At 38.0% G+C, this 14,428-nt stretch overlaps 1 protein-coding gene across 1 annotated transcript; it reads left to right on the top strand.

Moving 5' to 3' along the window:
- Positions 1 to 2,863: 2,863 nt before the first annotated feature.
- On the top strand, positions 2,864 to 13,403 carry LOC122342325 (NACHT, LRR and PYD domains-containing protein 12-like). The gene is made up of 10 exons (XM_043236116.1): positions 2,864 to 3,125; positions 3,262 to 3,303; positions 4,252 to 5,104; positions 5,275 to 5,370; positions 5,524 to 5,697; positions 7,231 to 7,404; positions 7,504 to 7,677; positions 8,780 to 8,953; positions 11,336 to 11,382; positions 11,720 to 13,403. Exons 1-10 carry the CDS (start codon positions 2,864 to 2,866, stop codon positions 12,277 to 12,279), a joined length of 2,556 nt encoding a protein of 851 aa, XP_043092051.1. The 3' UTR covers positions 12,280 to 13,403.
- Positions 13,404 to 14,428: the final 1,025 nt, after the last annotated feature.

Below are 14,428 nucleotides of genomic sequence, written 5' to 3'. Positions count from 1 at the left end.
CAATTTCGGCATCTCCAAAGTAACATGATAAAAATGTTGTGTAATATTATGACTGTCACAGCAAATGTGTAATATATTGAATATTTTTAAGCACTGACTAGTAAAGAAACTGACTTTTTTAAGCGATTCAATAATCATTAACAAACACTTTTATATTCCTCATACCTGATTATTATAAAACGTTAGCAGAAATTTTATCAAAACAATGTCAAAACCAAACTGTAAAAACTAGGATAACAATTTGGTGGTTTTTTTAGAGAAAGATTTGGCAACCCTACTGTCAAAACGAACGTGAAAGCAGAAGTTGTACATGTTGTGTTCACCCTTGACTGTGTGATTTTTTTCATTTTGAAAATCTGATCATCGAACTGTCATTATTGCTTCCTGATGTGGAAATGTACATGGACCTAATGAAGAAACCAAGGACATACTGAGAACTTGTCTAGTAGCAGAACAACCTGGTCAGTCGTGAGCTGTGGAGCGCAAAGTCACTTCCTTATTCATGTAAGTAAGCATAAAATACTAAGAAACATGATTAAATATGGAATGGATTATAAGATTGTAACATGTTTCACTGTAATGTTTTGCATTCCTGTTTTCAAACATTTATAGAATTCATATAATCATTTTAAAGTAGCCTACTTTTGTTACACAAGAGGTTATGTTTTACAATGTAAGTAATATGACATGCAAATATATTTTATTCATAGATATTACTCATGCATCACCTTTCTTAATTACTATAAAGGAGAAACCGTATATTTTTTTGCTGTTGATGACACCATAGGTTTGGTAATTTTCTAGGGGGAAAGTTAATTTGCATAAAAAGCCATCAAACATGGTTTTATTTATTTATTTATTTATTACACTTTTGTTAAACCCTTTATGTTAAATGCATTATAAATTATTACTAAATGGTTTAGAAAGTCAGAAAGCAACTGTTTCCAATGCCACTTTCTGTTAATCTTTGTTTGTCATATTTATGTTACTGTTTTTCCTAATTTGGTCATTTTCCTGTGTTCCCTGATTAGTTATCATTAGTGTCTTATTAGTTTCCAGGTGTGATTGATAAGTAGTGTTTAATAAGCAGCGAGTCACTAAAGAGTTACCTTCACAACAAAAAAAATGGTTTAATGTTGGCTTAAGATTGAAAACCTTTAAGAATTGTCCCATTTGTTTTTGAAGTAGCGTCATCATCCATCAAAAATCACAATTGGTGCATTGGTGTTTTACAGCATTAGTGTTTTACTTTTCTCCTGGTCCCGTTCAACTCAGAGCAGTTTCATGTTTGCTTTGGGGACAGAAGAAAGAAATGCTGTCTCCAAGAAGAGTTTGGCCTATTGGGTAATAGATGCCTTCACCTTGGCATATTAAGCTCATTGTGTGCCATGCCCTCCACCCGTTGGCACAGGGTAGAGTTTGACTTGCAGCGCCATTCCCTGGATCTGTGTGCCTTCTTACTAGTCATTTTCCCTGGATACATTGGCTCCTCCATTGCCCCACAGTTCAGGCTAGTCACAGTAGTCTGAGCTGTGTCTGATAGGGGGTTTCCTTCACCCCCTTCCACTTAGCGTCTTGTCCCACTTTTTTTTTTCTCACTGCTTTCCCCATGTTCCATCTTCTGTATCCTCACTTCTATTTAGTGTGCCCCACCCCCGACCTATGCTTCTGAAGAACTAGGCATCCCTGGTGGGCTCACTCCAAGCCGGCCATGATGTCAGGTACTGATGTAATATCATAGTGACTGACTGAAAGGAAACGTCACAGTTACTTGTGTAACCCTCGTTCCCTGAAGGGAACTCTTGGCACAACCTTGATCCACGCTGGGAGTCGGGCAAAGTCAGGCTCCTCAGCATAAACTGAGGCGGGGGAGGGGAAGATTTGGCTACCGAGACTGTGGACTGGACTGATAAAAGAGCGGCCTTACAAGATTATGCACAGTGAAATTTAAGTGCCTGAAGACAGATAGCAGCTCACATTTAGAACACAGAGGCTTAGCTAAGAGGTTGGAGACCACCAGAATGTTTCTGTCAACTTTTTCTTAGGAAAGCGAAGCTTGGAAATTTTGGGGGTTTAGATTACTGCCTAGAAATTTGAAGGAGGTACTGGGACTAGCTTGGAACAGCATTGGGAGGAGATATGATGAGAGAGTCATCTATGAGATAGAGAATGTGGTAGTTGTTGGAGAGGAACCAGCAGTTCTACCTCTCAGTTCTAGAAAGACTCCCATAAAGACTCAGTAGACGAAATTATGATCCAAAAATATCTGTTTTACAAAATCAATATGTAAATATAAAACAGTATTCTGTGGCGTAAACCCGGTCCTTGGTGTGGATCTGTAGATGAAGATTTCAGCATGTACTGCCGAAGACGGAGGCAGGAGCGGAGCCTACCCCCTGGACAGGGCCAACCTGGTGGTGGTGGTGGGGAGGGCAGAGGGGAAGTCATATCAGTATCTGCAAACACAGATGAGGATGAGTAGAGAGCTTATATAGTCCTTGTGTAGAATACCGATTGGCTAGATGTAATCCCATGATTTGACATGGCATTGAGTCTTCCTGGTAGAACATACACTAATGCTTTCTCCTTCTCGATGCTTGCCCCTCTTCTTCCTGTTTTGTTGACAGGTCTTTGCTTGTCATCTTTGCAAGGTCCCAATAATCAAATTATCAAGAGCAATTTCTAGCTTATCTGTTCCATTAATCCATTAATGTATGTGAGGATTGTTCAGCAGATTGAGCATCTTTCCTAACATTATACACATCTTATTAATATAATTTGAGCACTTAGGTCAATGTGTTAAGAGTGGAAGTTCTTCAGATGTTTAGTTTTGTTTTTTGCAGCTGTGAGTTGGTGAAGGAAGATGGCGTTTGTCAAGGAGCTGCTCGTGGGGTCACTGAAGGGGCTGGTAGAAGCTGAACTAAAGGAGTTTCACTGGCGCCTAATGAATACATATCATAAGCATATAACAAAGTCTGAATTGGAGAAGGCAGATATATTTGACACAGTAGATAAGATGGTGGTGTGTTTTGGACCAGAAGAAGCTGTGGAGGTCATGGTAGATATCCTGAGAAAGATGAACCAAAATGATCTGGCTGAACAGTTGGTGAAAGAACACACGCAAGGTAACATTTAATTCACTGTAAATGTAACTTGTTTAAATATTTTATTGAATATATTTAAAATATTCCTCTTTACTCTACTGACATATTTCTGATAAATGTTTCCCAGTGAGAATTCTCTCTTTTCTCTCTCTCACAGCTCAGACGGAGGGCAATATGAATATATCTGCTGCTGTTGGAGGTAATTCACAACATACTGTACCTGGAGTAAATATCAATCACTGTCTGTAAACAGAAACAAGAAAATATAAAACAAGCAGCAATTGCAGTGCCTATCACATCAGATTTTATAGAATATAAAGAAGAAACTATATCAGAGATGCATGAAAAACATAGTCAGATATTTCAAAAAGTATGGATTTAATCTTTCTGCATTAGTTATTAATAATGACGATCATGCTAATATGAAAATATTTCTCAAATATGTGTAATTCAATTCAATTTCTGCCGATATTGTTTATGTTTATTACAGAGCAGCAAAACTGTTTTGAAACTCACAAAACAAACATGAAGAAGAAGGTAGAATATATTTTTGAGGGCAGCAGAGAAAATGAAGCACAACTCAAGGCTGTTTACACAGATCTGTTCATCACAGAGGGAGATATGGAAGATGTCAATCACGAACATGAAATTCTTAAGATTGATAATGCTTTAAAGCACAGAAAAACACAGGAAAAACCAGTCAAATGTAATGATATATTTACTGAACTGAGGAAAAATAATGAGAAAAACACTGTGCTGACCAAGGGAGTTGCTGGCATTGGAAAAACAGTCTCTGTGCACAAGTTCATCCTGGACTGGGCAGAAGGAAAAGCCAATCAGGATATAAACTGTGTATTCCTGCTTCCATTCAGAGAGATTAACTTAATGATAAATAAAGAGTTCAGTCTCCATGAGCTTCTGTTAGAATTTTATCCTGAACTGAAAGACCTGGAGAAATCAAAACTATATAAGGAATGTAAGCTAGTATTTATATTTGATGGACTTGATGAGAGTCGCCTGACTCTAAATTTTAAAAGTAGATCATTGAACACTGTTGAGAAAAAAGCATCTGTAGATGTGCTCTTTACAAGTCTGGTCAAAGGGACTTTGCTTCATTCAGCTCTTGTGTGGATAACTTCACGACCAGCAGCAGCCAATCTGATTCCTCCTCAGTATGTAGGTTTGTTCACAGAGGTTCGAGGATTTACTGACCAACAGAAGGAGCAGTACTTCACAAAGAGGATGAAAGATCAAAGTCTGTCCTCCAGAATCATCTCACACATTAAGACGTCGCGTAGTCTCTACATCATGTGCCACATTCCTGTATTCTGCTGGATCACAGCCACAGTACTTCAGGATATTCTCACAGAGAACAATGAAGAGAACATAAGCACAACACTCACTGAAATGTACATTGACTTTTTGCTAATACTGTTGGATATGAAGAACCAGAAATTCGATGAACAAGATGAAAGAGAATGTTCAGAGCACTTAAAATTAAATAGAGAAATCATTTTGAAGTTAGCCAAGCTAGCATTCGAACAGCTGAAGAAGGAAAACATTGTGTTCTATAAGGAAGATTTAAAAGCATGTGGTATTAATGCGAGTAAAGAAACTGAGTTCACAGGAATGATCGCTGAGATTTTTAAAAGGGAACGCAGACTTCATGGAGCAAAGGTTTTCACCTTTGTGCATCTGAGTGTTCAAGAGTTCTTCGCTGCAGTCCACGTGTTCCTCTGTTATCTGAACAAGAACATACAAGAGCTTCAGTTTTTCTTTGATGGGCCAGAAGAAAATGTCACATTAGAGAAGTTACTACAGAAGGCCATTGAAAAAGCCATGAAGAGTCAGAGAGGACATCTGGATCTGTTCCTGCGGTTTCTGTTGGGCATTTCACTGAAATCCAGTCAAATCCTGCTTAAGGGCCTGATCACACACACTGAAGACACTACAGAGAGCATCATGAGAATAAGTGAATACATTAAACAAAAACACAACAAGTACAATATCTCAGATGAAGCTTCAGTCAACCTGTTCTACTGCTTACTTGAGCTCAAAGATCATTCATTATATGAGGAAATTCAGAGTTACATTAGTTCAAATGAACATCCAGGAAGATACCTCTCATCTTCAATGTGCACAGTCCTGACTTATGTATTGCTGATGTCAGAGAAGGTGCTGGACGAGTTCAACCCAAGAGGTTCACATCAAAACAAGCAGACTACAAGAGACTCATTCCAGCTGTGAGATGCTGCAGAAAAGCCCTGTGAGTATTTCACTGACTGCTCTTCCATCAAATGTTTTGTTCTATATTACTAAACAACCAAAATATGTGAAATATTTTAACATATCTAAAAATTAAAAGTACAATATTACAAACAAATTAAAAATATATATCTAAAACATTCTTTTTTGGCAGATTTGACGGCTGTGGTCTTGATGAAACATGCTGTGAAACTGTTTCTTCAGCTCTACAATCACCTAAATCTCATCTAACAGAGCTGGACCTGAGCAGCAATCACCTGCAGGATTCAGGAGTGAAGCTGCTTTCTGATGGACTGAAGAGTCCACACTGTCATCTGAACATACTGAGGTTTGACTTTCACTTTCACTGTATCTCTGTTCAAATGTATAGACAAATAGGTGTTTCATAACTATAGCTAGCAGATATTTCTCCTTTCTATACTGTGGTATGATTGTATCAGTGGCATTTACTACAAGAACAGGCAATGCCTACTAAAAACTTGATGAGAAAACTATCCTAGAAAGCCTCGAATTTTGTAATGCAGTTTTCCATTTGTGATTTCATGAGCATTACAAATCCAGGTACCGAATATCTAATAGATCTTATTGGCGTCTTTGAACTGTTTGTTTGTTTAAAGAAAAATGTATAGTTTCATGCTGTCAGTAGGAAAAACATCATTAAATTACTGTTAAAATACATAATTTAGGGTTATGTGCTAGGCTTTGATTAGGCTTAGAGGGGACAGTATGTACACTTTATACAATATAAAAATACCTATTTCTATGAAAGGTCCTTATAACACACAGAAACCCAGTGTGTGTATGTTGGACCACTTCTGTTAACTAGGCTCTGTCTTTCAGAAACATGGCTTTTCATATCACTGCTGCACTATTCATGTCACCCAACTCCACCTCTCAATCCATCCTGATGATCTGACAATAGCTGCTCGCATGTCTAACCGACATTTCTTGCTGGATGAAGGACCATCACCAAGAACTGCTTGTGATTTCAATAAACCCATAATTTCTTCACAATTTCACTATCCAGTCAGGCTCATCAACCATAACTTCAAAAACAGCTAGAAACCTTAAAGTGATTGATGATCAGCTGTTGTCCTCAAATCACTATGCTGAAATGATTTATACATCATCAAGAAACTCCAGCTCTTTTTGTTTAAGGCTGTTGAAGCTGATTCCTGCTCCTTTTCACACTACATTGTTCCCAGCACAACCAGTGGATGAAGTCACTGCCACTGGACTGTAACTATCACTTATCTAAACCTCTTCCAGAGATCTTGGCATTGTTGTGTTTTATCAGTATATAGCACAATAAGGTTCTTCACCTTATTTCTTTTAGAGTAGAAACAGTTTATCTCTCCAGATAACATAGCTCTGATATAGCAACATCCAACATAATCACTTGCATTTATGCAATATTTTATTGCTTTTTTAGTGATTGATTACTTGTTTATCTTTTGTTAATTAAATCCTTTTTTTACACTTGTTTCTTCCTTGTGTTGATGATACAGAAAACGGTTCTACAAGTTAAGAGATTCCACCAATCTTTCTTACTGATGTTATGTTCAGCTGTGCGCTTCTCATCCATGCTTGTTTACATAAAATAGTGGTGCATTTAACCAGTTAATTGGAAAAGTACTTAAATGCATTTAAAAATCTAAATAATTTGTAATAAATAATTCATGGTGTTTCGAAGTGGCCACAATAACAATATTGTGAATATTTTTTATCTATTCATTTTCAAAGTAAATTACATTTTCAGATTTTATGTGACCTAATCTAAAGGGAGAACAATCTTAACTGTGCAACAGTGCAAAGTTGATTCTGTGATTTATTTATTTATTTTTTTTTATTCTCTTCACAGGCTGTGTGGCTGTAATGTCACTTTTCATTCCTGTGAAAGTTTGTCCTTAGCCCTACAATCCTTAAACTGTGTCCTGAGTGAGCTGGACCTGAGTAACAATGACCTGCAGGATTCAGGAGTGATGCTGCTTTCTGAAGGACTGAAGAGTCCAAACTCAAAGCTGGAGATTTTAAGGTTTGAGTTTCAATTTTTTTTTTTATATTATTATAATTTTTTTCAAATCACACTGTTAAGATTAATTCTGAATGTAATTAATCTGTTCATATTGTTCAGATTTTGCATATGTAATCTCACTGCACAGTCTTGTGGGAGTTTATCGTCAGTTTTACAATCCTCAAACTCTGTTCTGAGAGAACTGGACCTGAGTAACAATGACCTACAGGATTCAGGAGTAAAGCTTCTTTCTGAAGGACTGAAGAGTCCAAACTCCAAGCTGGAGACACTGAGGTAATTTTTTTCATATAATGCAATAATTAAGTAAAGGCTTTCACAAGAAATGACCATTATATTTTGTCAACAAATGTGTATTCTGCTTACAATGCAATGTAAGAACAAGAAAAAAAAACATGCAATTTTTCATGTTTGCATTATTGTCTGTAGATGTGGATTGTATTGAGATTGAAAACACAAAATGGTCTAAAACAGTTTCTGAACAAACTGCAAAACTGCTGAATTTTTAAGAATAACTAGCCTCTTTGTGTAGGACACCCTTAGCGTCTAAGATAGATAGCTCTGTGGAGTATAGAAATACATGAATATACACACATACAATCAGGCCAGTGCTAGCTAGAAGCAAAGCAGGCGAATGCCCAGGGCAGGGGCAAAAAAGATCACCACTAGGTGGCAGGCCAGAACATAGTCAAAGGATAATTTATAAGAAATTAATTGATGCAAAAGCAAGTAGAGTTGTCTTTTGTAACTGGTAGTGAGCTGTTACTCTGTGATAAATCATGTAGTTAATAGGACAGTCATTAACAAAAAAGTGTCCAGAGAGTGAGCTTGGAAGCTGTTGCTGCTTCAGAGCTTTTAATAATCACTACGCTTCAGCTCCACTCAGGGTTCAGCATTTCTCGCACCACATCTGAAATATCTCAATGTCTTAGTTTTGTTTCCCTTCGCAAACACTCTGCTCTGTGCTCAGGCTTAGCATGCCTACATTGCCTGTAAAGTAGATTTGTGCTGAATGTTATGGGGATCATTAATGATGTGTCATTTCTCATTTTCCATGAATGTGCATGTCAGCCATACTGAAGTAAATGAAAAAGAGTGTTTTTCTTACTCCACCCACTAAATTTGTCTAATTTTTTTCTAAACCAATAGATGGCGGTAATGCACTGTTTCAGTATGCAAGCTGGTAAAAGATGCCGCACTGCTTCTGTCCTGTGAAAAAAATTCACAGGTTCACATAACGGAACGTAGCGTTTGGTCATGCTACACCGCTATTTGCTGGAAAAAATTGTTAGCTACAGGAAAAGCTACATTGTTTTCACTACTTGTAATAAGCTGCTTACTAACATTTTGCTAATGTCATGGACTGTTGTTTTCCTAGGTTGTCTGGCTGTATGCTGACAGAGAAAGGCTGTGGTTATGTGTCTTTAGCTCTGACTTCAAACCCCTCACACCTGAGAGAGCTGGATCTAAGCTACAATCATCCTGGAGATTCAGGAGTGAAGCTGCTCTCTGAAAAACTGGAGGATCCAAACTGCTCTCTGAACAAATACAAGTATGTCAATCAGGAGTTGTGGTTTCAGTGTTTTTGTGTATCTATTATATTAACCTTTTTTTAACAGTTGAGTTTTACAGTCAAGACTGAATACATTCAGTCAATGGATTCAAAAACAGTAAAACACAACTGTTTAACTTTAGGAGAGTTTGAAAATTAGACATAAATAGTTCCTTTAAAATAGCACTAGTCAATAGTAAGTCTTTTCTTTTTTTAGACGAATTCAATCAGTTATATTAAAAATATCCTGGCTCTTCTCAGCTTTAAAAGGGCAGTGACTGGTTGTTTCTTTTTTAACAGTCCAAAATAAAGTGCATCCGTCTATAATAAAAACGTTCCTCAGTTCCGGGGGGATGAATAAAGGCCTCCTGTAGCGAATCCATGTGTTTTTGCAAGTGTACTACAGCCACAAAGCAAGTAATGAACAGTTCTGAACACATCAGCATCCATTTAAAAGCTCAGTACCAACAGTACCGTTGACACTTTGTGTTACGTGCAATATATTCAACAACCATGTGAGTGTAGCATAAATTACCAATATACTCAATATCTTGCAACAATCACGTTGCTTGCTTAATCACTGCATGTTGCAGAAGTCAGAGAAAACTTATAGCATTCCCAATACTAGATGAGTCATAAGCATATTTCAAGAACAATTACATGGCTACAGAAGCTACATATCAGTTTTTCTGTTGCAAGTTTAACCAAAAACCAGCACTTGCAGTAACAACCATAGTTAAACCAACAGCAGGTCTAGCAACAACATTATACTGAACACGAAATAAGCAAGCAAAATCCCAATACCTGAACAGTTTTAAAGTAGAGACCCTCGGAACTAGCATAGACTGTGGCAACATGCCCTTTAAGAAGATGAGAAGCAGCTGAGAAGAGCAGCATGCCCCTTTAATGCAGTACAGCATATGGTCAAGGCCCAAATTTTAGGCAAAAGCAGTTAATAACCAATGGTGGCAAATTCTACACACTGCACATTAAGTATCAAACATGTTACAGAGCCGTGTTATTTTATTTGGATTAAAGATTATGAAGGCAAACATTTTTTGGTTGAATTGCACTAATTAATTGAAATGAAATTAAACAGAATCCCAACACTAGATGAGCCTTAAGCAGCAAGTTTCATTTTAGACAGCCTTAAACAACAGATTAAAAACAAGCCTTGCGGTGGTATGTTTAAGTGGGTAATGTTACCAGCATGTCAAAATATTGATGATAGCATAATTGCCAACATAGCATAATACAATGAGGATGTAAAAAGACAATTAGGTTTGTGAAGACATCCAGACATGAATAAAGGGTTAAATGGTCAGATGTTATCTCGGTTCTTCCATCTGGGAAAGCAGATCTTGTGTAAAAGTGTTGTTGATGCAATCGCGTTAGCAAAACTTGAGCAAAGAGATAATGTCAGTGATATGAGAGAAGCAAAGCTTGCTCAGGTCACAGCGAGTCTATCAGCGTGGCGAATTCACGTTCAGGTTCACAAACTTGAAACTGGTGGAAACTCTTGAGAGAAAAAGGAATTTCCACCGAGATGGAATTTGCTGTCTAATTTCCTCCTGAGCAAGCAGAAAAAACTACTGATTAATATTGTTGTGGGCTGAAAAACTTGACCTTGATTCACATGACCTTAGGGCTGCCCTTGGCTAAAGATTTTTCTAATTATTTATTAATAAACATTTATCAGTAAACCCTTTAAATCATTATAATGAGCCTTTAATATGTATATGTATGGTCAATTACGGTCATGTTATGCAAATAAAGGTTTGTAAAAAATTGCTATGGTTTGCTAACGTTAAACTATTAACGTTATTGACTGCATGATAGTGGCACAACATATCTTCATACCTGATCTGAGTGATTACCACCAGACGTTGCTAAACCCTTTTCTCAGATATTGCCAATCCGAGAGAGATTATGTGTAAGAAAGAGAGAAATAAAAACTAATTTAAATAACAAATCAAAAATGAATTCACCTTCACCGTCTACCAGGAACTTACTGTTTTACCTCAAAAGAGACAGGAATAAACAATACCACTACCCCTCCTCCAATCACTGTGGGTCTCCTGAATAAACACACCCAGAGACCCGTAGAGGTGGGGAAGCATTGTCTCTTAATTGATGAGATATCATGTGAATGGTGGGGAATAAGTTAATTAGTATAAACTTTAACTACTGTATATCCAGTGAAGCTAGTATTTCTGCGCTTCTTGACTGGTGGACTGGCGTATAGGAGATGTGACGGTTATGGAAGCCCATTCTCAAAGCTAGAGGACCTAGGCAATCTCCTGATCTGCCTTTTATACAATAATTTTGAAATCTGTCTTTTATCTTGTTTCCTGACTGATTGTGTCTCTGTGTGTTTTCTAGTGTGGACCATGGAGGAGAATCCAGGATTACAGCAGGACTGAAGAAATGTACGTCTACACACACACACACACACACACGTTGTGTTTCCATGTTTTATGGGGACTTTTCATAAGCATAATGCTTTTATACTGTACAGACTGCATATGTTATTTTTCTACACTGAAACCTACCACTTACTGGAAATTATTGGCAATTTTTGATTTTCAAAACATTAAATCCTATAAGTTTTATAAGTTTGTTTCCTCGTGGGCACCTAAAAAATGTCTCCACAAGGTCAAAATTTACTGGTATTCCTATCCTTGTGGAGACATTTGGTCCCCATAACACACTCACACACACCTGCAGTGATTGTTGTGTTATTAATGTCTCTGTTCTTCTGTTCAGATGAGTGTTTTTTCACACTGGATCCAAACACAGCACACACTAAACTCAGTCTGTCTGAGGAGAACAGAGAGGTGACAGGTGTGTCTCAGTCTCAGTCGTATCCTGATCATCCAGACAGATTTGATTGTGTGCCTCAGGTGTTGTGTCGAGAGAGTGTGTGTGGACGCTGTTACTGGGAGACCGAGTGGAGCAGAGATACTGTGTCTGTATCAGTGTCATATAAGAACATCAGCAGGAAGGGAGAGGGTGCAGAGTGTGTGTTTGGACGTAATGATCAGTCCTGGAGTTTGCGCTGCACTCCTCACAGATACTCATTCAGACACAATAACATAATGACTGATCTCTCTGTGAAGCCCATCAGCATCAGCAGAAGAACAGGAGTGTATGATGATATCTATAAAGTAGGGGTGTATGTGGATGAGAGCGCAGGAACTCTGTCCTTCTACAACATCTCTGACACAATGACACATTTACACACAGTCCAGACCACATTCACTCAGACCCTCTGTCCTGGGTTTTATCTTTATTATTCTGGCTCATCAGTGAAACTGTGTCGATGAATCAGAAGAGACTGAGCAGAGTTGTAGGGAATCGGTGTGAATTAGACAATCAGGGTCGAGTTCCACAAAGAGGCTTGCAACATTAACACAAACATTTCAATTCAGGAAGAAGATTTTCACTTTTAGGCCAAGTAACCAAGATTCATGGTCAAAAACACAGCACATCATCAACATAACATGGGTAAAATAATAAAAAAGAATCTGTTGGATGCATCTCCATCCCCCCACTCAGAACACAGAACTTTTAACCTTTGGTTTGCACAGAACTAATTTTGTTTTCATCCACATGCATGCTCAAAATCATCTTAAAAAGACTTTAATCACTTATATGCATAACTGCATATTATATGTAACCCACATGTTTAACTATCACATGCTAATCGCTAATTGTTAATGTATTTGGAATAACTACACGCATAACAAACTATTGTTTGGTATGCGTGATCTTCAATTTCCCACCTTTGAAATGTTTTTTCCAACCAATCCTTGGCCAAATGTATCATATTCGTGTTCTAGAAATCATGTCCAATATTGTACTCTGCAAGAGCACATATTTATGACAGACTCTTATTGCTACGGAAAAAGGCTAGGATATATGTTGTTTCTCCTCTTGCTCTTTGATTGAAAATCACAACCAAAAATTGACACTATGGTATCTTATCAGAATTTTATTTTCGGGACTGTTTTTTCTGATTAGTGTTGCAGTTAAAAGTCACCAAGTGCAACCATTTGACATCATTGACACAGAATGTACTGTGCACTGTACTGTAAAATAATGGCGACCCATAGTCCAGAAATAGCTGTCAATCTTTTAAATAACATACATCTTTCATGGGTTTCTATTACACGTTTCAGTAAGAGACATCATTTATGTTTTATTAGGCTATCAATGTCTTAACACGCAGGGATCCCTTCAATCTTAACCTCATTGAGGAACTCAATGTGAGGGTTAATCATGTGATTGATGGTTGTTCAGGTCTATGCAATTTCCCACATTGCTGTAAACTTGGGATTTCACATTTTCATTCTCTTGAACACACTTTCTCTCTGTTCCTTCAACTCATATGAATGAGTGTGTTTATGTGTTAGTTTATGTGTCTTATCCAATAAAGCCATATTTATATTGAAAAGAGAAGTGTCTTGTGTTTTGTCTGCCAAGTTAATGTCTTTAACTGCCATTATTATGAATTAATTTACTACAAGCAGCATGAGGAGCGGCGCTCGTGCTGTCAGCTCTGGAGGGGGCTGATCACGCTTTATATTCTGAAAAACTGTAAATGCTTCGGCTTCAGAGATGCACCAAGGAGTGTATCTTGTGAGCTTGCAGTTCTCTCCTGCTGCTGTTGAGGCACAGCAGCGATTGAGCGTGTGAGGAATGCATTTGGATCTGTTGGACAGGTTGTAGACGGGCTTACTCTGAGCCTCTCAGCTCCTTTGCATTCCCGGGAACGTAGCCACTCTGGGAAAACCTAGTGACTGGTTCCCTTAGTATATTATTGGCTACTGCCAAGTGTGGTTTAGTGGGTCCTGCTCATTGCCCCACCCTGGTGGCCCCCGAGCTCTGACTCTGGTTATGGATCAAGAAGTAAATACTCTTTTGAGGGCAGTGGTCCCTCTTCATCTAAGAGAATCCAGGTTCTATAGCCGGTACTTCATAGTTCCTAGGGAGAACGGAGGGCTGATGCTCAGGATCCCAAGTCATGTCTTTGTTTTCGCTTGGTTCGCTTTGGTGCAGAGGCAAAGCTTACAAATATCGAATTCTTCCTCCCTACCCTGTGGAGTTAGAAAAGTGTGCTCTCTTCAGCTTAGAGAACCACTTATCTTGGTGTAGTGTGGGAGTCGACCATAATGCAAGATGGCATACTAGATCGTTTTTTGGACCCGGGACAGACTACTCTCACCGTGTTTATAATTGCAGTTTCTTGCACATCTGTAAATAAGTGTCCTCTTATTATGTCTTTGCCTTTCCGCTCTGTACAGAATTGAAGCACAGTATGTATTCAACATAGAAACTGTAAACAATTTACAAAAAAATGTAGTACAGCATGATAACCAACCTCATTCATTCAATGCAGTGCGTAAATGGTTGGCTTAGAGTTACAGATGTTTATCCAATACTATCCAGTCATACGTATTTTACTGTTCTTTA

The sequence above is a fragment of the Puntigrus tetrazona genome, chromosome 4 (genome assembly GCF_018831695.1).
Source record: "Puntigrus tetrazona isolate hp1 chromosome 4, ASM1883169v1, whole genome shotgun sequence".
NCBI lineage: Eukaryota > Metazoa > Chordata > Actinopteri > Cypriniformes > Cyprinidae > Puntigrus > Puntigrus tetrazona.
The sequence above is the reverse complement of the archived record's forward strand: the minus strand, read 5'-3'. Positions and strand labels throughout refer to the sequence as shown.

Coding starts and splice junctions, on each gene's coding strand:
- LOC122342325 (XM_043236116.1), top strand. CDS start 2,864: ATGGCGTTTGTCAAGGAGCTGCTCGTGGGGTCACTGAAGGGGCTGGTA. Junction 5,371..5,523: donor AGATGCTGCAGAAAAGCCCT/GTGAGTATTTCA, acceptor CTTTTTTGGCAG/ATTTGACGGCTGTGGTCTTG. Junction 5,698..7,230: donor TGTCATCTGAACATACTGAG/GTTTGACTTTCA, acceptor TTCTCTTCACAG/GCTGTGTGGCTGTAATGTCA.